Raw genomic sequence first — 24,679 nt, forward strand, 5'->3', positions numbered from 1 at the left:
CCTGTTCCTTTAAGAAATTTGAAGAACTTAGCTCTGAAACAGAAAATGAGTTTTTCTCTGAATGTGCCAGGTTCCTGACCAATCCTGATCTCCAAGCGACTCCTGTTTCAACCTGGGCACTCCAACTAAGTTATATTTTGTTTAAAGGGGAATTATTCCAGTGGGCATTTGATGTTCTCAATCATTCCGATTTGAAAGAGAGACCGCTGGAATTTCTAGCGTTTGTGATCCATAACTGGTTGCGCATAGATCCATTGCCTTTTCCTCTTAATGAACTCCTGGCAGCAGGCCAATCAGCTGTTCCTTCAATTGCTTGCAAGAATGAGCAGCAAGCAGAAAGTGTTACTGATAATTTTCCTGCAGCTTTGAATAAATCACCAAAAACAGCAAGGTCAAAGGCAAAACGCAAACGTTCTAAGAAACGTGTCCAATCTGCAGAATCGTTATCCTTAGCGACTGAGACCTATAATGAGATTCTGCCATTAACAGATAATGAAATGCAATTGTCTTTCAGGGGAGTTAAATGGACTTATGAAACTACTAATGAACTTTCCTCCCTGGCTAGGGAAAATAAAGATTTTTGTTTAAAAGAATTATCTGAGTATGATTATGATGAGATATTACAGAGTATTGAACAAATCAACTTATTTGTGAACCAAGGGAAGTTTGCATACACTACAGTTCAACACTTGCTACAGGTATTGGAGATTCTTAAGAATAAGGAATCTGCCAATCACCTGCTAATTAACCCTATACATGTGCCTGCCACAATCATATCTGCAGACTGTGATCAGCCTAAATGTTTCGCTGTTAAGTATGCATGGGATCCTCCATTCGAGAGGGGAGAGATGGAAGCCCTGGTCTGTGAATGGAAGAATGATTCAAGTTCATTTTGTCAATTTTACAGTGCAAAAAGTGAAATGGTATTGAACGCATGCATTAAGTCAGCCTATAACCTAATAGAGGCTGGTGTGTGTAGGTATGACTGTGTGGCTCCTTTGATTGATGTGTGGGAACTGATTTTGGATGATTTTTATGTGACTCCGAATTCGCAAATTTGGCGTTCTGACCCGCCTGCTTCAGCACCTATGGCTGATTCAGCAGGTGATTCGGAGCTCTTTTTGTGTGAAATTGAAGTTCCTGCAATTCCACCCTGTACCATGGATAACTCAGTGTTACTTCCCAGTAAAACAGAAGCCACTGATACATTCTTAACCTTGCCCTGCGCAAATTTCTCAGCAGAGAATCCAGAGGTCCTGCTGACTTCCGAGTCCAGCCTAGCCAGTACTCATGACTCTTTGTTCAGTGAAACAGACACCAGAAAAATCTTGCCTGTCTCTGCAAACACTTCTGCAGAAATTACCTGTGTTAATAAAGTTCAACTCCTGTCTGATCCAGCAGATGCCAATAGATGCACTACATCAGTTTCCGAGTCCCAGCAATCCTGTCTAGTAACCTCAGAACCCCAGCATCTCAATTTTCCAATTTTACAAATGAATGGTGATTCAGATGCGCAAACATTGTGTCTTGATCTTCCTGTTTCTACACCTCGCTCTAGTTTCGTGAATAGCTCAGAGCATCTGCTATGTGAACCTGAAATCGCAGAATTATTACCTTGTTCAGAAAATGTTCCAATAAATTTGCCCTGTACCATGAATTGTGCAGTAGATCTCTCCAATGAAACTCAGGTCACAGAATCATTATGCTGCCCAGCAGGTGCTTCCATGGTTTTGCCCTGCAATATGGACTGTTCAGTGATCCTGTCCAGTGAAGCTGTGGTCGCAGAGTCTTATGCTTCACCCAGTACTTTGGATATTTCAAACCCTCTAGCAGAAGGGTCTGAGGCACTGCTTACCTCAGTTGGTGTTGCAGTAATATTCACTTGTCTAGCAGCTGTTTTGGAATTACAGTCTGCTCTAATAAAACTTGGTGAATTTCTGCCCAGCAAAGCAGAAGCCATTGAAATATTGTCCTCGTCAGCAATTGTGTTAGATACCTTGCCCTGTACACAGTCTGATTTAACCAATGTTGAGTCCCTCTCCAGTGTTGTAACAGCCGAGGAACTCCAGCCCTGTCCTCTAAATGTTTCAGAAGTCTTGCCCTGTAACATGGATAATTCTGATTCTCTGGTCAAAATAATAGAAATCTCAGAATTTCAGTCCGGTCTGATGAGTGTTCCTGAAACCCAGCCCTGTATCCTGAAAGATTCTGGTTCTCTGGCCGCTGTGGCAGAGGTTCCAGAGTCCCCTTCCTGTCCAGGGAATTCCTCAGTTTTGCCTAGTCCAGTGGGGGCTGCTGCAATACTGACTTGTTCTGCAGCGCCTCATGAGCTCCAATCCAGTGTATTAAATGAGTCTCTGTCCAGTCCAGAGGTAGTTGTGGAGTCCCTATCTGGTTCAGTGCATACATCAGAAGATTTGTCCTGTCTTGTTAGTGCCCCTGAATCTGATTTGTTACTGACTTTGCTGGAATCAGCGACATCTAAGTCTGATCCAGCATTCTCGTGTAAAAGTCCAGTAGTTGCGAAGTTTAGTCATGATGATTTTTTTTTGGCCAGTCCTGGTTTTGGTCCTGTCTTGGCTGACCCTGAGGCTCACAGTTCCTTTACATGCCCAGAGGTTTCTCTTGTGCCGGTGTGCCCAGATGTTCTTTGTGTGCCAGAATGCCCAAGTGTGTCTAAGGTGTTAGCGTGCTCTGATGCTTCCTTAGTGGGAACACGTTCTGATGTTGCCAGTCTGCCTGCATGCCCAGAGATGGTTCTGGTCCCTGAAAGCCCTGATATTGATGTTTGTCCTTGTGGCCCTGACTCGGGAATTGCCCTAGGTTCCATAGGGGTTCTTGATAGTTCTCCATGTGAGCCTAAGGGGCATTCTGACCTATGGGGATCTCTTTGGAGCTTCAAGGTGTTCTGGGAGGTCTCTAAAAAACTTGTCCTGGTGCCTTGGACTGGTTCAACAGTGGGTTTTGTGTTGGTAAAGACAGTACCGGTGGGCATTGCAAAGGCTTTGGCGTTTCTGAACGGTTCCTGGAAGGCGGTGGGTATCACTCAGGGAATTTCGGAGGGCTTTCTTCTGGAAATCATGGTTCTGATGGGTGTCACATTGGGGCTTGTAGTACTGATGGGCATGGTTCTGTAGGTTCTGGTTCTGATGGGTCCAGTCTTGTGGGGACTGATTCTGGAATTCGGTCTTGCCGGGCTGTCCCGGTCATCATGAATTATCAGTCAGACTGTTTTGTTGGGAATTTCAGTTTTGAAAAGCGTCTGGAATCCGCTTTTAAGGGCGGGGGTACTGTAATGATCGCTGCTGCAGCAGGTATTGCTGGAAGCAGTAGTGCTGCAGCTCAGGCAGTTCTGATCTATTTCCATGCAAGCTGCATAGCTTTGTCTGCCTTTTCCTGCTGTCAGCTTGTGACTGATTATCATTCACCTGTGTGGGAATCTGCATGTCTGCTCCCATTGGATGACCTCAGTATAAAGATCTGCTTCCTGCAGGGTTTCCTGGGGTTTTCATAGCTTCAGTGTAAGCCAGTCTTGCTGTCGCTTTAGCCCCTGATCGTGTTTCTTGTTATAAAGATACTTTGCTGGTCTTTGCATCATATATTGGTTCATTGCCAATATATATGCATACCAGCACGTTTATTATTTTCCTTGTATTTGTGTTACGTTGATACATCAGTGTCGCTGATGTATACGTACACGAACTGTTTATATCCTGTGTGCAGTTAGTCAGCTTTCCAGCACGTTTTGGTAGGTTGCGCGTACCGTGACCACCCGTGCTGAGGTAGTTACCCTGCTCCTGGTTCTGTTTGTGGATTGCGTTCATCTCTGCGAAGAGATAACGAATCCTTCTGAATCCTGTTCTGTTACTGTTTGTGGATTGCGTTCATCTCTGCGAAGAGATAACGAATCCTTCTGAATCCTGTTCTGTTACCGTTTGTGGATTGCGTTCATCTCTGCGAAGAGATAGCGAATCCTTCTGAGTCCTTTTCCCTGTATTACTCCATTCCTAGTCAGCGTTCCTGCTTATGTCATATATCGGTTCATTGCCGATATATACATATGTTAGTCAGACGTTACAAATAGTTTCATTGATAGCTGTAATTGTAATACGCTAGGAAAACATACTTATTGTATATTTATCTGTGTTACGTTCATCTATCTTAATCCTGCTGTTTCCTGACTGTCCTGTCCTGTCTTTGTGAGGCACGCCATCGCCGCAGCGCATTGGCTGCCTCATTCCAGTCTGTCTGGTTTTGGACGCTTGCTGTCGCTAAGTAGCCGCTAGCTAGCAAGCGTTCATTCTGTCTACCTGTCCTGATCTCCTCAGTTCTGGTTTGTGCGCTCAGCGCTACTTTGCGCTGAGACGTTATAACGAAAGCATTGTTTGTGGCTGTCAGATCTGCACCGGCTCTGTGCGCCACAATCTCCTATTGGAGTCAGTCCTCCCCTCCACTATACTAGGGATAGCCTGTTTCCTTGTGCTAGTGTGTGTACCTCCTCCACGCCAGCTCATGCGTTGCATGCTGACTGTGGAGAATACACCACCAAGCGTTACACCATTTAATGACAGGAAAGTGTTTTATGGCTTTAATTACTTATCAGTGAGGGTTATGCTATAGTTTGATCCAGTCCGACCTGGTCCCCACTCGGATAGAAACTGTCACTTACATACCTGATGTTTAACTTTTTTCAGGCAGAGAAAGAAAAAAAGGAACACAGCACAGTTATTTGTGTGCTTGGCACTGTACAGACACATGTCTATCTCATCATGTCACATGTCACCTCGGTTGGTAAATTTTAATTCGAAAAAAATGCAGGACAACCGTATCTTGTTAAATGTTTGATGAAAACATTTTCTTTACCAGGTAACAGAGAATGTAAAGTTTATAGCAAGTATAGTGAAAATTGCAGTAGCAGCAGATAAAAAAATATTTTCTTATGTAGCTCAAACAGGAAAAGATCAATGAAAGAACATGGTTGTCCTATGTTTCCTTTCTGCTGGAGAGATGCTGGTACATCTCTAGCTTCCAGCCATGCGTGCTCCAGGTCATACACGGTGCACGTGTGTCACTAGTGTGCTGAGTAGTTTACATGTCAGCCCAATTCCTTGTTAAGGCGGCCACACACCATACCATTTTTATATTTCTTTTCAATTCATGAAGTGCATTTAATTTTTTTGATTGATTGTAACATTTGAAAAATCTGACTAATGTATCACGCACACATGCTCAATTTTTCTCACATTATGAAAAAAAAGGATTTAAAATTTTAAGACAATTGCTTGGGCCTATACAGTCAAGAAAGTGTCAATCTATCCTAAACCATCCAATATCTATAAAAATTGATCAAAAAATTCCACCAATCCTGATTTACTTTTATCGAAAAAAAAACAATGGAAAATATGATCAGATTTCTCCAACAAATTAAAACATTTTTTTCAATTTTTCATATAATCGATTGTTTGGGTAATTTTACTGTACTGTGTGTGGTCACCTTTAGACTGGGTTTACACATAAATCGGGTCCAGTCCTTTGATAGTTAGCATCCATTTTGTATGAGTTTTCTACTGGTTTAAACATAAAATAAACAAACTGTGATGCCTCTGTGGGCATAACACAGACCTGGAGGAGGCCGATATGCTCAACTGTGCTTCTTGTGTCAAAAAAGAAAAAAGAAACTAGGGATGCCATTTTTCATGATTATGTAAATGATATATAGAGGGACTAAATATGCAAATCCATTTAATGACTGATGTGTGCATTTAAAATATTTTTGCTTATTTCTCAGGTTTTTATTTTGAAGTCATGGAAATAACTCCCCAAGCAGCCGGCGTTTACAGATTCAACGCTGAAAACCAGAAGGTAAGTTATTGCGGAGGTTTGTCACATGCGTCAGGAGAGCCAGACTGCAGTCAAATGGGAACCGCTAAAGACTCATGGCCACCAAGGCTGGAAATTTGGGCACCCGCTAACATAAGAAACTTGTATATCAAACTGATATCAAATTTTACGCTACAGCCGCTATTTATAATGCTGTATATGGCTACCCCCCAACATTACTGTAATAATGGCGGGTTGGTGGCAGGGGTCGGTAAAAGGTTAGGTGTGGGGGGGGAAGACAGTTAAGGTTAGGTGGAGAGGAGGGTGTTTTTAAAGAGGAACTCCAGTGAAAATAATGTAATAAAAAAAAGTGCTTCACTTTTTACAATAATTATGTATAAACAGTGTTTGCCCATTGTAAAATCTTTTAAATCCCTAATTTATATTCTGACATTTATTACATGGTGAAATTTTTACTTTTGGCAGGTAATGTAGCTGCTGCTTGCTGTTTTGGCAGTTGGAAACAGCTGTAAACAGCTATTTCCCACAATGCAACAGGGTTCACAGACAGGAAACTGCCAAGAGTACGTACTCAGAATTTCTTTATGGGAGGGGTTTCACCACAATATCAGCCATACAGCGCCCCCTGATGGTCTGTTTGTGAAAAGGAATAGATTTCTCATGTAAAAGGGGGTATAAGCTACTGATTGGGATAAAGTTCAATTGTTGGTCAGAGTTTCTCTTTAAGGGTTAGGTTTGGGGATGTGGGAGGTTAAAGAGACACTGAAGCAAATAAAAACTTATGATATAATGAATTGTTAGTGTAGTAGGGGTAATTACTAGAACATAAGTAGCAAAGAAAATATTCTCATATTTGTATTTTCAGTTATACAGTATAGTGTTTTTTTTTGTTTTTTTTTATAACATTGCATCATTCTCTAATATTTGCAGTTTACACACTATTCAGCATTCTAAATGATTTTACAGAGCAGGCTAGTGAACTTTTGAACTGTCCTCTGGAGAGAAAAATAAAATACAGTGACTAACAGTTGAGATAACAAGCTTCAGAAGACACAGCTCTCTGCGACTTTGAAAGCCGTGGAGCTCAATGGCTCTTTCTGCATAGACAACTGGAGTTTCTTAACTCTTCCTGTACTGGAAACAATATTAGACTCATGTCTCTGCTCTTAAAGAGGAACTGTAACGACAAAACGTCCCCTGGGGGGTACTCACCTCGGGTGGGGGAAGCCTCCGGATCCTAATGAGGCTTCCCACGCCGTCCTCCATCCGTCAGGGGTCTCGCTGCAGCCCTCCGTGCAGCAGTGACGTAATATTTACCTTTCTGGCTCCTGCGCAGGGGCTCTGACGGCTGTCGGCTCCGAAGTAGGCGGAAATACCCGATCGCCGTCGGGTCTGCTCTACTGCGCAGGCGCAAGTTTCCGGCGCCTGCGCAGTAGAGCGGACCCGACCGAGATCGGGTATTTCCGTCTATTTCCGTGCCGAAAGCCGCCACAGCGCCCCCGCTGGAGCCAGCAAAGGTAAATATTGAAGCTACAGTCGGCTCTGTCGCCGGCTGTTCGGAGGGCTGCAGCGAGACCCCCGTAGGACAGAGGACGGCGTGGGAAGCCTCATTAGGATCCAGAGGCTTCCCCCACCCGAGGTGAGTACCCCCCAGGGGAGGTTTTTGTTGTTACAGAGTCTCTTTAATGTTTTATTTCTTAGCTCTACTACACATACAAATCATTATATCATAATTTATTTTTGCGCTTCAGTGTCTCTTTAAAGGGATACTGTAGGGGGGTCGGGGGAAAATGAGCGGAACTTACCCGGGGCTTCTAATGGTCCCCGCAGATATCCTGTGTTGGCGCAGCCGCTCACCGATGCTCCGGCCCCGCCTCCGGTTCACTTCTGGAATTTCCGACTTTTAAGTCTGAAAACCACTGCGCCTGCGTTGCCGTGTCCTCGATCCCGCTGATGTCATCAAGAGCGCACAGCGCAGGCCCAGTATGGTCTGTGTCTGCGCAGTACACTCCTGGTGACATCAGCGGGAGCGAGGACACGGCAACGCAGGCGCAGTGGTTTTCTGACTTTAAAGTCAGAAATTCCAGAAGTGAACCGGAGGCGGGGCCGGAGCATTGGGGAGTGGCTGCGCCAACACAGGATGTCTGCGGGGGACCATTAGAAGCCCTGGGTAAGTTCAGCTCATTTTCCCCCGACCCCCTACAGTATCCCTTTAAGGTTAGGTGAGGGGTGGTAGTAAAGGTTATGTGAGGTGGTTGTTTTTAAATGGTGTGTGTCTGTGTGGGGGTGCTTAAGGTTAGGCATCTGTAAGGGAGGATTCAGTGTAAAGTTAAGTTGCAGTAAAATATTGCTATTATTTTCTGACATAGTACTATGATAATTTACACTTTAGAATATTAGAATAGAATATCAGTAAATGTTACCGATATTCTACCCAAATTTCCTTGCGCCCCTTTTTTATGCACGCCATGGACACTTCTGTATGTGGTGGCAGTGCACCAGAAGGATTAATAGAAGCTTAAGGGGCCCATACACTGATCGATTTCAGTCATTCTATAGAATTGTTCAATCAGAAATCGATTTTATCGAATCAGGTGATCGATCGATTTGCGGCCGATTGCGATTGATTTGATCTATCTGACTGGATGGAAAATCTAGGTCGATCTCCTGCCAGCAGCAAATCGACCTAGATTTTCTATCCAGTCAGATAGATCATGGCCCATAGAGTTGCATTGGATCTAATGGTCCAATAATGCATTTAGATTGATTTCCAATAGATTTCATTCTAAAATCTTTTGGAAATCTGTTCCTAGTGTGTGGCACACATCAGATAGATTCCTGTCAGATTAAACTTGACAGGAATCTGACAGAAATCTATCTGATGGTTGAATCTGCTGCAAATCTATAAGTGTATGGCCACCTTTAGGCCTCTTGCACACTACATGCAATTCTAATTTTGTTTTTTATCGATTTTCACATGTGATTCTGATTTCCGATTTTTGATCGGCACTGCATGCTGCGTTTTTTCTGCGTTTTTCTTTTGATAGGATCTAGGGATAATCGGAATCGCAAGTCGGATTTGCAATGTGCAGGGAGCCTCAAGGTAATAATACTGCAGTTTCCAGATTACTTTTTTTTTTTTTTTTTAAACACAGTAGTCCTAGCTATTACTAGAAGTACCGTAAGTGCGACCATAAACTGCAGAGAGCAGTTCTTGAAAAATATAGAATTTTCTACTTAGGGAAACATAAAAAGGTCAGAGGGGAAGGATTTCCTCTTGCCATTGGGTAACTTCCTCTGGATATTTCTAACGCAGTAGAAATTTGTATAGGATTATGCTGGGTATAGATCTAGGATTTTTTTTTCACTAAACACATCTTGGATTATACAGTAGAATCTCTTTGTAGTAAACTCCAAGGGAAGGGACCAGGAAAAGTAGTTTACTATATCAGAAGTTTACTATATCAGAAGTTTACATTATTAGAATTTTTCATACATTAGTTATACAGACATACAGTATTTGCTGGGACCTGAGGATTGAGTTTACTATATCCAGAGGTTTACTATATCAGAGTTTACTATAACGAGATTCTACTATTTTGCCCTGGCTTACTCCTGCATTATGTTAGGTTTCTATGGCTTCCTTGCTACAACAATGTGTTATATCACATTTCTTTGTGCGGTGCGAATTAGTCGTGGAAAACGCAAAACGAATTTGCACGCATATGCGAATTGAATTCGTGGGCCTTTTTGCATATGTTAGTAAGTATGTGAATTTAACCATGTCAGTGCCTGTTTGATTTTATGCAAAAACACCCGCGAATTCGCAGTACAATTTGCATACAAAAACACATGCGAATTTCCTATTAAATACATCGTATGCGAATCGCATATCGGTATGCAAATTTTGCGGGGTCTACCATGCAGATTTTTTATGCACAGAAAAACGCTCAGAAATCCTGACAAGTGGAAACAGGCCCATCCACTTGTATTGTCTATGTGAATCTGAATGCAGGAAACGCATGCAGATTTGCTCTAGTGGAAACGGGCCCTTACTCATGCGCGATGTGACTGGACTTGCCTGCATTGAAGCAGTTTTCACAGGCAATGCAGCCGTGTTTTTGTTACTAGGCTGTCCTAACAGTGTGGTAAGGCAGCCTAAAATGTAGCTTCATTACCACTTTCCATATTTAACCACTTCGCTGCCTGTGTACAGTATATCTACGCCCCTTTTAACTTCATTTCCCCGCCCGGGGTCTAGATATACAGTATGCATCCCCGCCGCTACCGCTGCTGTCCGCACTTCCGCACGTGCGCGAGCTCGTGCACGCCGCCGTCCCTTCACCAGGAGATCAGTGAATGGGAACACAGTTCCTATTCTTGTTCTAAGTCCCCGCAGCAATGATCGGCTGCTTCCAGGAGTAGCTGCAAGATCATTGTGTAATAAAAAAAGTTTCCCATCCACACTACACTTCCTGTAAGCGTACTGACTACGCTTACAGGGCCATTCACAAAAAATTACTGTGGCCATCTTGTGGTCAAATAGTAAAACTACAGTCAAATTTTTTTAAAATACAAATACATATATTTTTACATTTAAATTAACTCATTACCTCCCACACTCCCCAATTGTTTCCAATTTTATTTTTTTGTAAAAAAAAAAAAAAAAATACAATAAAAATAAAACATAAATAGTTACTTTAGGGAGGGACTGAACTATAAATATTTATGTCAAAAGGGTATAGCACTGTTACTTTATAAATTATGGGCCTGTAATTAGGGATGGACGCAAAACTGAAGAAATGCACCTTTGTTTCCAAATAAAATATTGGCGCCAAACATCGTGATAGGGACATAATTTAAAAGGACAAATGGGCAAATATGGATGGCATGGATTTCAATTATGGTAGCATGCATTATTTAAAAACTATAATGGCCGAAAACTGAAAAATTATGATTTTTTTTTTTCCAAATTTTGTCCTATTTTCCCATTAAAACACATTTAGAATAAACTAATTGTTGGCATAATATCCCACCTAAAGAAAAAAACATGATATAGTTCATTTCATTGTGATAAGTAATGATAAAGTTGTAGGCGAATGAATGTAAGGAGAGCTGAAAGGTGAAAATTGCTCGGATGCTGAAGGAGTAAAACGCCTCAGTTGTGAAGTGGTTAAGTACCGCCCCACATTTGCTTTAACCACTTGCCGCCCACAGTGCTACCCCCCCCCCCCCCCCCCAAAGACCAGGCCATTATGTGAAGTACTGGGCTGTGCAGGCATTTCAGCCTCCTGCACAGCCCAGCTTGGGAGCCCAGCGATCGGACTCACCTCTTTTTTTTGTCCCTAAGGGGACATGCTGCTAGAGGGGTCCGATTGTTTGTTTTTTTTCTCTCTCTCCCTCCCTCCTCCCTCGCCTTCCCTCCTCCCCTCCGTGAACAGATTTGGAACAGGACGGCGATCAGTCCTGTTCCGCCTCTCATAGGCATCAGCCTATGAGAGGATTGCCGATCTCATACAGCGCTGCGGCCCCCGGCAGCGCTGTACGCTTGGAAACAAAGGGGATTTCTTTCCCCTTACGTTTACAAGCAGCCTGCTAGCCGCGATCGGCGGCTAGCAGGCTATTCACGGAACTCCGTTCTGTGAAGCGGCAGGGAACGACTGCGCATGCACGCAGCTGTTCCCTGGGAAACTGCAGCCCCAGGACTTGACGCCAATTGGCGTTATGCGGTCCTGGGGCTGCCGCCGCGTTCACTCCCGTTGGCCTGAGGCGGTCTTTAAGTAGTTAAACTGTTTTGCTAATTGGACAACCCATTTTCATATATAGGAGGGGAAGACCAATGAGATTCTTAGAATAGGCCAGTCTTCTGTAAAAACGGATTTTACAGGCAAGAACATTTGGGAGGGACTGTTAAATATAAAATGATCGGGGAACTGAAACCGTTTTTTGTCTTCAGGTGTCAGAGTTTGAAAAGGACGTGGAAATCCGTGCTCTTATCGAGGGTCAGTTCATGGCAAAGAGGATTTATGCTGAACGACTTGGGTACAAAATAAGTAAGTCAAAATAACTGCTTAGTAGCCACAGTGGAAGCAGCCAATGTGGGGATTACACTAATCCTTTAAAGTGGGATTGTAACAAGCCACAAAATCAAATTCCATTTACCCACTGCTCTGTTTTTATTATGTAGCCTACATCCCGACCCTGCATTACAAGAATTCCAATATAATTATAAATGTTTCTGATGTAATGAATCTTATCTAAGTCAACCTTGCTCCTTTCTGGTACATTGACATGGAGAGGAAAGCTTGTTATATCCCCTACCACACACCTGGCCCTCACTGATTGGCTGAGGGCAGTTCAGTGTGACAGGGTAAGGCTGAGAAGGGAAATACTGTACATCTCTCCCCTCTGCAGAAGCTTCTGAAATATGATCTATGTCGTGCTCACATGTGTTTACAAATCAAGCTAGATATGACAGTGCAGTTTCTAGGAGAAAAAAAGAGTAAGGGAGGAATTACATCAGGATTGGCTTCAGTCAGAGGCAGTAAGGATTGGAAAATGCCTGGAACAGTTTTCTCTTTATTCACTATTTAAAGTTAATTGAAATCAAACCGTGGACAGTGCAATACATATGTTATATAAGTAGAACAAGTATTTATCTACTTATAGATGTGTTTTTTTTTTCTGGGATAGTATGGTTGTCCCTGCTGCTTTTAGGGACACAGTGATTAACAAAAATTTTATTTTCAAAGTATGTTCACAGAGATGTAGGACTGTCATAGAATGACAAAAAAAACTGACTACATAGTACACTGTGAGGAGCTGTTACTAAATATGTGTACCATAAAAGGTATAATAAATCCAAAAGGTGCTGCTGTAAATGGACATTCAGTATATAAAGTGGGCACTGGGGCTGCCCACAATGCGAAATGTGGCTACGAAGAAAGGTTAAGGTTCTGTGGCCACAGGGTTAAGGTAGGTTTTCCACCGGGGGCGGTTAAGGTTAGGCGCCTACTGGGGAAGGGGGGTTGGATAAACTTAGGCACCTCCGGGGGTGGTTAAGGTTATGCACCACCAAGGAGGGGGCGGGGGGTTAAAGGTTATGCACCACCAAGGAGGGGGCGGGGGTTAATGTTAGGGAACAGGGAGGGGCTAAAATTAGGCACCACTAGGGGCGTTCCGTATCAGAGTAGGGAGAAGTTAGGTATTTAACAATATTTCACTATATGAATCAAGTGGTAGGATAGCAGTAAAATTACCAATATTCTACTACTGGCCTTTTCCTGTGCCCTTTATAACAATATTTTTTTCCAGTAAAGCCCACGTCCAAATTAGCTTGCGGCACTTTCCAATGTACGCCTGTTCAGACTCATGTGTATTAAAGGCTGCCATGTAATGCCTTCCCCTGGGCTGCTCTGATCTCTGCACAGATACCTTCTGCTGTTGCTGCATTGCAGAAACGTCCTTTGCTGAGAGTAAAAGTCTTCCATCAATGTTTTACCAGTAAATAGAGAGACGTCTATTTGCAGTGCTAGTTAGCTGGAAAACTTAAGATCCACTTTAAGCTTGTTCCTTTATTGATTTCCTATAACTTGTGTATGGGAATAAAGGACTGTTTACAAGTCTGCATTGCCAAGGATCCTATAGAGACACATACAAGGAAAAGGTGTTTAATGTTATCAGGATGCGTGCTGCATTCACTGATAGGAAGGTGTGTTTAATCTTATGCCGCGGCTTCACCTTTGTTCTTACAACCGGTTACAAGAGCTTTTTATTGACTTGTCCATTACAGCTTGATTGTATGCTGCAACTTTTTCCTTAATCTTTCCCACGAAGCTCCATCTATTCAATTGCAGTTTCCACAAGAATTTCAGCTAGATACTGATCAGTCTGTTCAAGGGGACCTGAACTCTTGCACAGGAGAAACGGAAAACACAGAGAAATCCACCCTGTGTCCACCCTGCATATGTTTATAGTGAACTGCCTGTCTAATATTCCCTTCTCAGCAAGTAATGAGCTAGTGTAATTTGAGCTCCCACCTGTTGAGAGCTAATATGTAAACACAGGAGTTAAACCATTTCTGTGCTCCCAGCAAACAAGGAAGTATCTACACTGCAGCATGTCTGAGGAGCGCTATAAGCTGTAACAACAATTTTTTTTCTATTAAGGTTATTTTGCGGTTGCCTATCTTTTAGAGTAGAGAGGAAGTTCTGAATTCAGGTCCGCTTTAAAGTGGTTCTGAGATGAACTTTTACTCATTGCATAATTGTGTTTGTTTCCTATTGTTTATAGGGCATTCCTCAAGCCAAATACTTTTTTGTTGTTGTTTTAATACTCTAATTCCCATTTTCAGACAGTAGCAAGTGCTCATGGGAGCTCACTCTGGGCAGGAGGAGGGGGAGGTATTACTAGCCAGAGATTTCAGAGGGGAGGAGGGAGGAGGAGGGGGGATTAGGTTTTTTTCACAGGCTGAGTGCTGAAGATGCAGATAAGCTTGCCTGTGTGTAATGTTTACAAACACCATGGCTGCTGTCATTGTATCACAGGAAGAAATAATCATATTCTATTGAAGCTGTTTCCAGCTAGATTTGGTGTGTAAACTATGTAAACTTTAGATAAGATATATAGACAAGTTACTTGTTCTAGTTAGTTTTTCATCTTGGATCCGCTTTAAGGTACAAAAAAAAAATGTGGAACCTCAAGTAGTTTTGTAATTTTTACATGGTTTTTATAGTTTTGCATACTGTATACAGATTTAAAGCAACTACAGGACATATTACTCTGAAATAAGCTAGATTGATCACTTACCTTTCTGGCATTACAGAAATCTGTCTCAGACACCGTTTCACCTGTCACACTAATCACTGCAATAGGTTGAAAATCGTGTCCGATTTTGATTGTGGGGAATTGGATGGGAATCGCAGCAGTGGAAATGGGTCCTTACTCAATTAGTTTAATGCCCTATATGTCTCAGGAGAGGACGTTAGGAGACATGCTTCTAATCCTTAGATAGGTTTGATACACTAAATGCTTGCATGTTTGTACTATGCGTGTTACAGGGCCAGAGTTAGGACACATACTATCACTGGGACACCTCTATGTGGTGTATGTGACTACACAAGAGACTTTATTCTTGTAACGCAGACCCTGGCTAAACTTAGCTGTAGGGTTAATGTTGGTTCCTGCATAATTTGTGTGAAAGAATTTGCATGCGAGTGAACAGAGTGTTTGACTTTGCTGTTTCATTTGCCACACCCCCTCTAGCACCTCCCTATTGCATATTTAAATGTCCTAGCTCAAGGTGAGCTTGGATTTTGTGTTTTTTTTTCAAAGTTGTCCAGTGGCCTCCCCACCCACTTAAAATAGGAACAAACTAGCAGAATCGCATTTGCGTTTTCCATAGCACTTAGTGGAAAACGCATATGCGATTCTTCCTAGAGTGTTCCCACCCTATAACACTATTTTGTCAGCTGTGTCAAGCAACTGCACTTCAGTAAATGCTTTTGATAACAACAAACTAAAAAAACAAAACAAAACAAAACTGAGAATCCCTGTGACGAAATGGACTACTTCAAAATCTGTCAGATCTGTTAAATCATTAATACTTACTTCAAGGCATAGCAACATAGGAAAAAAAAAGTAATTTACAGTGCATTTTACTCTGGGGCAAATGTACATTTAAATGTGAGAAATACACATGACTTTTTACTTTTTACAATTTTTGTGATAGTTGTCCTTTAAGACACACCCCTGCTACTTCTCTAATCATGGGCAGTATGTCTGGGTCAGAGGGCAGGCACAGCGGCTATGTCCTCCCACGGGAGTGCAGGCATATTCCTGCAGGCATATTCCTGCAGACATACTGCGCCTGCACCTCCGGCACAGGAGGTGCGGTAAGCCTATGCGCACCTCCCCACACACACACAGGGCGTCAATTACAGAATTAATGAAGGGATAAGGTATCTTTTAAAGGATGGAAATAAAGTTTAAAGTCAATTCAAACTGATTTTCAGTGAAAAATACATATATTTACACAGATCTGTACATCCATGGGCAAATGCGGGGGGATTACAGTTGCCCAGAATCCCCCTCAGACCAGGGCTGGTGCAGTGTCTGGGGGCAGGCACAAGTTAAGACACCAGCTCTGTCCCCTTTCTTTCTCAGCTACAGTTGACTTTGGATGTAGCAACAGCGTGTGTACAGAGCATGGAGCAGCAGCATTTGTACAGAGCATGGAGCAGCAGCATGTGTACAGAGCATGGAGCAGCAGTGTGTGTACAGAGCATGGAGCAGCAGCATGTGTACAGAGCATGGAGCAGTAGCGTGTGTACAGAGCATGGAGCAGTAGCGTGTGTACAGAGCATGGAGCAGTAGTGTGTGCACAGAGCATCGAGCAGCAGTGTGTGCACAGAGCATGGAGCAGCAGTGTGTGTACAGAGCATGGAGCAGCAATGTGTTTACAGGGCATGGAGCAGCAGTGTGTGTACAGAGCATGGAGCAGCAGTGTGTTTACAGAGCATGGAGCAGCAGTGTGTGTACAGAGCATGGAGCAGCAGTGTGCTTACAGAGCATGGAGCAGCAGTGTGTGTACAGAGCATGGAGCAGCAGTGTGTTTACAGAGCATGGAGCAGCAGTGTGTGCACAGAGCATGAAGCAGCAGTGTGTACACAGAGCATGGAGCAGCAGCGTGTGTACAGAGCATGGAGCAGCAGTGTGTGTACAGAGCATGGAGCAGCAGTGTGTGTACAGAGCATGGAGCAGCAGTGTGTGTACAGAGCATGGAGCAACAGTGTGTTTACAGATCATGGAGCAGCAGTGTGTGTACAGAGCATGGAGCAGCAGTGTGTGTACAGAGCATGGAGCAGCAGTGTGTTTACAGAGCATGGAGCAGCAGTGTGTGCACAGGGCATGGAGCAGCAGCGTGTGTACAGAGCATGGAGCAGCAGTGTGTGTACAGAGCATGAAGCAGCAGTGTGTTTACAGAGCATGGAGCAGCAGCGTGTGTACAGAGCATGGAGCAGCTCTGGGGAACTTAACAGAGTCAGCTATGTGCACAGCCCTGTGCCCTGCTGTGTGAATGCTTCACTTCCCCCTTCATTAGCAATTTCGGCTGTCCTCATTACTATCTGTATCCAAACTGCTCCTGATTGATCTCGTTGATGATCGGGAACAGATCGGACATTTCAGCGGACTACGGCCGCCTTTCTCAAAGCCTGGCGGCCGTAGTCCGCTGAAACGCGTAAGCCCTCATCATACAACCCACGCTGTCCAAAATTGCTACAGGAACAAATGCCTTGCAGCCGCATCAACTAGGTACAGGACGCACTTAACGGACTGACCCACCCAAGCTGTTACCAGGCAACAGCTGAGCAATACAGGAAGCGGGGAATAGGTGATGTCACCGGAAGTGAACCAGCCGTCACCCGGAACTACCTTAGTGGTGGACGGCGGAACGGATTGAGGATACAGCGTGTGCACACGCTGAGTTGAGTCACGGAGCAGCCGGCCGGAGCTCTGATTCAAATACTGGACTCCAACCTGACCCTAAACCTACCCGTCAGGAACGTGAGTAGAACTAGTGTGGATGCTTTATTGCAGGAACCATAGACGCCAAGGTAAACACTAATAACTCATCTGGCACTACTTGGAACTTATAGTGAAGAGGATACACCCTTGTGATGTGATAACTAGTTCCCCATGGGGTATCTCTATTGGAGCACATCAACTTACTTTACTCCTATTAAGGATTAAAAAGACATTACAAGTGACACATATTCAGAGCTATCAATAGAGACTATACCATACAGATTTTTTTATTTCAAAACCTCTCTATTTTAGTTTTTATCCCATTTTTTATCCCAATTTTTATCTTGATTTTTTTCATGCACATTGGAAGGTCTGTGTATGTCTGAGTGAGTGGATGATATGTATATACATTGAATATGAAATATATGCAATATCGTGATGAAAAAATTGCTTTATTTATACAACAACTGACAGTTTGTGTTTTATAAATATATTTTGAATAAATTCTGATAAATGTTTTCATTAAGTTGAACAGTATCTATTATTCGCTAAACTGCTAGATAACATCTTTAGGCCCAGCGCAACTAGTCTCTTTGTTTACTATGATGTCCTACCATATTATTATACTGATTTGTGCGTGGCTAAAGGAGACCTTTCAGGAATCCCCACCTTGAAAATCCGGGGTTTGCCCCTGACATTAGTCCTGAAAGGGACAAATGAGACGATAAACCCTGGTTCACATCACATCTTAGGAAGCTGCGCCTCGATAAAGAAAGGGCATATCGTACAGGCGATAAAGTCCTCTACAAAGCTGCGAAATACAAACTGCAGAGAGCCATTACCGCCGCAAAAAAAGATTATTCTCAAAAACTTGAGGAAAATTTTTCTAACGCCGACTCATCCACAATATGGAAATCTCTACATGAAATTACCAGCTACAGGAAGAAATCTCCTCCCCCCTCACTACATAACCTGCAGCTTGCAGATGAACTGAATACATTTTATTGCAGGTTTGACACTACCAACAAAAGCCAAACACAACAAGTCAATTTGCATCTCTGCCACAGGCAAACTGAACACTCTTCCTGCCAGCCAACGTCTCCACCCCCTGCGGTGCCTCAGCAACTACACAACACAGGAGGCCAGACACAATCTATTGACCTGTCCCCAGATGTGCATGCTCTAACAATATGCCAATCAGATGTAAATGGACTCTTTAAAAAACAAAACACCAGGAAAGCAATGGGACCAGACGCTGTGTCTGCGAAATGCTTGAATCTCTGTGCCGACCAATTAGCGCCTGTATTTACAGACATATTCAAAGCATCTCTAGAACTCTCAATTGTTCCTGCCTGTTTTAAAAGCGCAACTATTGTACCAATTAAAAAAAAACAAAAACCTACATGTTTAAATGATTACAGGCCTGTTGCACTGACATCACTGGTCATGAAAGCATTTAAAAAACTGATAATGACTTATCTGAAATCCATCATAGATCCCCTGCTGGACTCTTTGCAATTTGCCTACAGGCCTAACAGATCCGCAGATGATGCCGTGAACATGTGTATGCATTATGTACTACAGCATTTAGATATCCCAGGAACCTACACCAGGATTTTATTTATAGATTTCAGCTCTGCATTTAATACCATAATTCCATCACTGCTGCACAGCAAGCTCTCCCAGCTACACATACCTGAATCCCTCTGCAAATGGATAACCGACTTCTTAACCGACAGAAGACAGCGTGTTAGACTTGGTAAACTCACATCAAGCTCTCTGACAGTCAGTACTGGTGCACCCCAGGGCTGTGTGCTTTCCCCACTGCTGTACTCACTTTACACCAATGACTGCATCTCCACAGATCCATCTGTTAAGGTTCTGAAGTTTGCAGACGACACAACAGTTGTTGGTCTCATTCAAAACGAGGATGAGTCTGTATACAGGCATGTGGTGGGACAGCTTTCCTCCTGGTGCAGCAGCAACAACTTGGAACTAAATGCTCTCAAAACCATGGAGATGATAATAGACTTTAGGAGATCTCCCCCCCAGCACCTCCCCTTAACCATAAATGGATCCACAATAACCTAAGTAGAGTCATTCAAGTTTCTTGGGTCCACGATCTCAAAAGACTTAAAATGGGACAACAACACCGCCACTATTGTCAAGAAAGCACAACAGAGAATGTACCATCTGCGGCAGCCGAAAAAGTTTGGCCTACCTCAAAATCTAATGGTGCAGTTCTACACTGCAATCATCGAATCCACCATAACATCATCCATGACTGTATGGTTCAGCTCCTGCTCAGCATTAGAAAAGGGGAGGCTGCAGCGCATCATCCGATCAGCGGAAAGGATAATTGGCTGTAGCTTACCTTCCCTGCAGGATCTTTACACTAGCAGGTGCAGAAAGAGAGCATCTAAAATTGCCTCTGACCCCTCTCACCCAGCTCACTCCATCTTCCAGCGCATGCCTTCAGGAGTAAGATTCTGGTCAATCGCTACCAAAACCTCTAGACACAGGAACAGTTTTTTTCCTCAAGCGGTAGCCATACTTAAAGAGAACCTGTACTAAGTAAAAATATTTAAAATAAACACATGAGGTAACTTCAAATTAACATTACACAGTTACCTTGCCATCAGTTCCTCTCAGAAGCTCACCATTTTCTTCTGACAATAATCCCTTCCAGTTCTGACAATATTTTGTCAGATCTGAAATATATCAGTTGCTGTCAGTAAAATATCAGTTGCTGTCAGTTATAGCTGAGAGGAAAACTGATGTGCCAGGTAAATGTCCATGTTTCCCTATGGCTCAAGTGGGCGATGTTACAGTTTAACTGTGTGCTGACTAGAAAGCTGTTATGGGTACTGGCCATTTTCAAAATGGTGGACGGAAAATTCCCTTGATCACAGTGAACAAGCAGGACGCGGGACAGGAGAAAGACACTGAGGAATAGACTACATGGAAGGTAAGTATGACTTGTGTATGCTTATTTTGACTTTTAATTTTCAGTTCAGGTTTTCTTTAATGCTGAACCACGTTAGAGCTGCTAGGACTGAAAGTAATCAGCACAGACCTAAACATGAACAATTCTCACATTGCTTACTGCCACTATACTTATAATGTCCTTAACTTGTAATATTCACACTGTCTGCCCTTGTATTGTTTTTGTTTGTGTTTGTTAAGCAACTGCCAAGACAAATTCCTTGTAGGTGCAAACTTGGCGAAAATAAATTGATTCTGATTCTGATTCTGAAAGGACAGAGTAATTTGGTTCCCAAAGAGGGACTGCCCCTCCCAAAAAAGTGACAGTTGGGAGTTATAGGGAAGATGTCATTGCTGACGTGTCCCAAAGTCTGAGGGCTCTATTAGAATTTTACTATGGGGACCTTATGATTTGTAGCTGTATAGCTGGAGCTACACACCAAAGAAGGTGGGAAAAAAGTGTCAATTCTTTTTGTTAATTTGCTGAATGCTGTTGCATAAAAGACTTTATCACCAGAACATTGAAGTCTGATCTATGCTACTGGGCCTTACAGCAGCTGCTTGATCTGCTGTGGCTAGAGTCACCCACCAGTCTGAAGGAGACTGACTACATCTCTTTGGCGTACGTTAAAAAGGGGCGCTGGGAAAAAAGGGCGCGGGGTTTTAAACGATAAGCATGGATAACGTTTAAAAATGTATTGTACTGTATTTCGTTTAAAATTAATGTTTTATAAAGTTATAAATCATTAAATAATGTGCATTAAATCGGCAATTGTAAAAACGTTAATCTTTCGTTTAAATAGTGAAACGTATAATAACGTTTAAAATTTTTTTTACTAAGTAACCCTCCCTGTACCTACCCCTAACCCCTAGACCCCCCTGTTGATGCCTAAACCTAAGACCCCCCTGTTGGTGCCTAAGTAACCCTCCCTGTACCTACCCCTAACCCCTAGACCCCCCTGTTAGTGCCTAAACCTAAGACCCCCCTGTTGGTGCCTAAACCTAAGACCCCCTGTTGGTGCCTAAACCTAAGACCCCCTGTTGGTGCCTAAACCTAAGACCCCCCTGGTGGTGCCTAAACCTAAGACCCCCCTGTTGGTGCCTAAACCTAAGACCCCCCTGTTGGTGCCTAAACCTAAGACCCCCCTGTTGGTGCCTAAACCTAAGACCCCCCTGTTGGTGCCTAAACCTAAGACCCCCCTGTTGGTGCCTAAACCTAAGACCCCCCTGTGATAAGCATTAATAACGTTTCAAAAACATATTGTGCGTTTTTTTCGTTTAAAAATAATGTAAAAAAAAAAAAAATTGTACTGTTTTTCGTTTAAAAATAATGTTTGAAAAAATATTGTACTGTTTTTCGTTTAAAAATAATATTAAAAAATGTATAAATCATTAAATAATGTGTAATCATGAGAAGCAGTAATAAAACATTAAGTCTCCGGGCGCCGCTTTTAAAACGTTATTTTTCTCCGGCGCCCTTTTTTCCTATCGGGCGCCCATTAAACGATATTTATTATGGGAGTGAATGGCGGCGCCCGATTTGTCCACTAGCCTCCTGCGCCCTTTTTTTACTGTTACCATCTCTTTGTACATCTCTATAATCTTTATTGTCTTGTTACCATTTATTTTTTCAGTTCTCAAGGTGATTTCCCTGGTCAGTACAGTAGAGGGCGCTACACTCTTAACAATCTTTGTAAATCGGTAAAGGCTGTGTAGAGCTGTTTTGTTTGTCTTTAGTACTGCTTGATGTGCAGTAATGTGTTGCTTTATCTCATGACATAATATATAGCTCGATGCATTTGTGTTATCATACTTGTGTTTGAATGAAGGCGATCTTATCACAGACACTCCATGTCCTACTGCTGGAAAGGAAGAGGCTACTTTTTAAAGGTCTAGAAATCGGAATGCTATGATTACCATACTCCCGAGGACAAATACACAGTGATGGATCACGGCTATGTCTCAGTATCACTGAAATCAGCGCACTTGTGTGAAATGTGCTCACTAAAACACTGATTATGACAAAACACATCTACTATTTTTTTTAATAGTTAGCATTGTCCAGCATTTAAAGGAGAAGTCCACTTTTCTTATAACAATTGTATACTAATTCACAGCACAAGTCATTTAGCATTTTATTGTTAAGCAAAATTATATTTCTATTTCAATTTGCAGCCAGCTAAAGGTGGCCATATGCATACCTCCCAACTTTTTGAGATGAGAAATGGGCACACTTAAGCCACGCCCCTGATCACAACCCGTCACACCCCTAGTCACGCATACCATAAAAGATGTCATAAGAAAAATATGTTGTTTTATAATCCAAACCACACTGGTCCTTTCTATCCTGGTTTATTTTCCTTCATATTAACATTTTAAAATTAGTAATATAACAATTTAAAGGATGGGAATACAGTTTAGAGTCAATCAAACTCATTTTAGTAGAGAAATATATATATTTACATAAAAAGAGGGACAAAGTCCTGAAAGATGGACAAATGAGGAGAAAAGAGGGACAGGGCTCCCAAAGAGGGACTGTCCCTCCGAAAGAGGGACAGTTGGGAGCTATGCCATATGTCAGGCGACTTGGCAGCCGATTGACCATCCGATTATTATTATCGGAATCGGATGAAAATCAGTGCCACCAAGTGCGTGCCCGATCGACAATGTGAATTGTTCGCATTGATTGGTTGGATGTGCTGAAAGATGTAAGGCTGACTTACCCAATCGGGTGTGCGGCGGTAACGACGAGCGATATTGGGGCAAGCGTCAAACACGACAAAACCCCCGGCGCTTTCATCCTAATGTGTAATAGGTGACCCCCCTCAGTGCACTATACATTACTTGTCCGTGGCTGCCACTTGTCCTCTGCTGGCTCCGGGCGCACTGCTTTCAAAGATCAATGCTTACAGTGGTTTTAGTGAAAAATTGGTTAATGCAATATTATTGATATCAATTTGATGTTATAAATGCACTTTATTGGTACTGGTATACTGAGGAGTCTCCCTTTGCTGATGTAGGCCCTGCTATTGGCCTGAGGAAGCGGGCTTAGACCTGTGAAATGTGTTGCCTGTGCTACCAATAAAATCTTTTGTTTATACAAAGATTTGTCATCATTGAGGTAAGCAACCTCAAACCTTTTTCGCTTTTAAACTGTTTTTAAACGATTTTATCAACAACCAGGGCGCCTCTTTCAACCATATAGTTTATTGGTATGTTTATCTGCCCGCATATCAGCCCTGCAGATTCACAGAGCCAGCTTTGAGTGAGTGATTCCTATTAGATTGGGACTTTCACATGGTCAGGCCTCCCAGGGTCTTATGTAATGCAGTTTCTAGTTAGGACTAGAGACAAAAACTGTCATATTGTCCTAACAATCTGCTCTGAGGTGTCTAGGCCTATCAAAAGAGGATCATTTATATATATCTAATAATCCAGCTTGTGTCATCTTCCTGCTGCTGCTTTCCTGAGTGAAGCTCCTTGTGGATTACAAATACTGCTGCGTAATATGTTGTTGCTTTATAAATACAATAAATAAATAAATAAATATATGAGCTTCAACTGCCGGCCTGCTGGTTAGACAAACAATGTTTAGGAAAATTAGCTGAAATGTTTATCAGAGTTTGATTATAAGTGACCGTTTAAACATTTGTCATTTAAAGTGCACTTAATGATTTACTGTGATTTTTGGGATTTGACAGCTCTGGATTTTCTGGTGTTTCTTTGGGCCAAACCCTTTCCAGAGACTTTGGAGGTGTCATTCTCTATTGCATTCCTTTGCAAGCAACTGTTAGTGTTTCATTATTGCCATAACTGTGAGTTCAGATGCTATGACCTATCTGTTAGAACATATTGCTAGAAGGTAAATTGTTAATGTTATCTTTATTACTGGGTCTCCAGATCCAATAAAATTGCTTAGCATTATACTGCTGGTTTATGTGTATCACTGGAAGTTGTGGGTGTCACCAGAGTTGGACAAGAGCAGAACTCATTTAACACAGCTACACCTATGGGTGCGCCACACTAGGTACCCACTCAACTGATGAAAATTACGCAGGGATGTTCCCATTAGTGTACTGCATTTGCAACACCATTTTTCTGCATAGCATTTGTCAGGCCTGCTGCGTTTTTTGTCCACTTAGGCTCGTATACAAAGTATAGGAGCACAGGAAAATCACATAGCAATCGTGTCGCTATGCAATTTTTCGCAAACACACCACAGTCACGCCGTATACCTGTCAGATTGCAGCGGAATTGCAGTAGTGGAAATAGAAAGAAACCCAATAATGTTTCTTAGTGGAAAAGAGCCCATTTTTCCTTTATAGAC

General features: G+C 42.6%; 1 protein-coding gene across 2 annotated transcripts in view; it reads left to right on the forward strand.

Moving 5' to 3' along the window:
• XYLB (xylulokinase) overlaps window positions 1-24,679 on the forward strand; it is a 351,409-nt gene that overhangs the window by 199,595 nt on the left and 127,135 nt on the right. For both annotated transcript variants that reach the window (XM_068235920.1, XM_068235921.1), the window contains 2 exons: window positions 5,789-5,862; window positions 11,798-11,894. In XM_068235920.1, coding sequence (XP_068092021.1) covers window positions 5,789-5,862; window positions 11,798-11,894 — 171 coding nt within the window. The remainder of the gene's footprint in view (window positions 1-5,788; window positions 5,863-11,797; window positions 11,895-24,679) is intronic.

This window comes from Hyperolius riggenbachi, chromosome 5, assembly GCF_040937935.1.
Source record: "Hyperolius riggenbachi isolate aHypRig1 chromosome 5, aHypRig1.pri, whole genome shotgun sequence".
NCBI lineage: Eukaryota > Metazoa > Chordata > Amphibia > Anura > Hyperoliidae > Hyperolius > Hyperolius riggenbachi.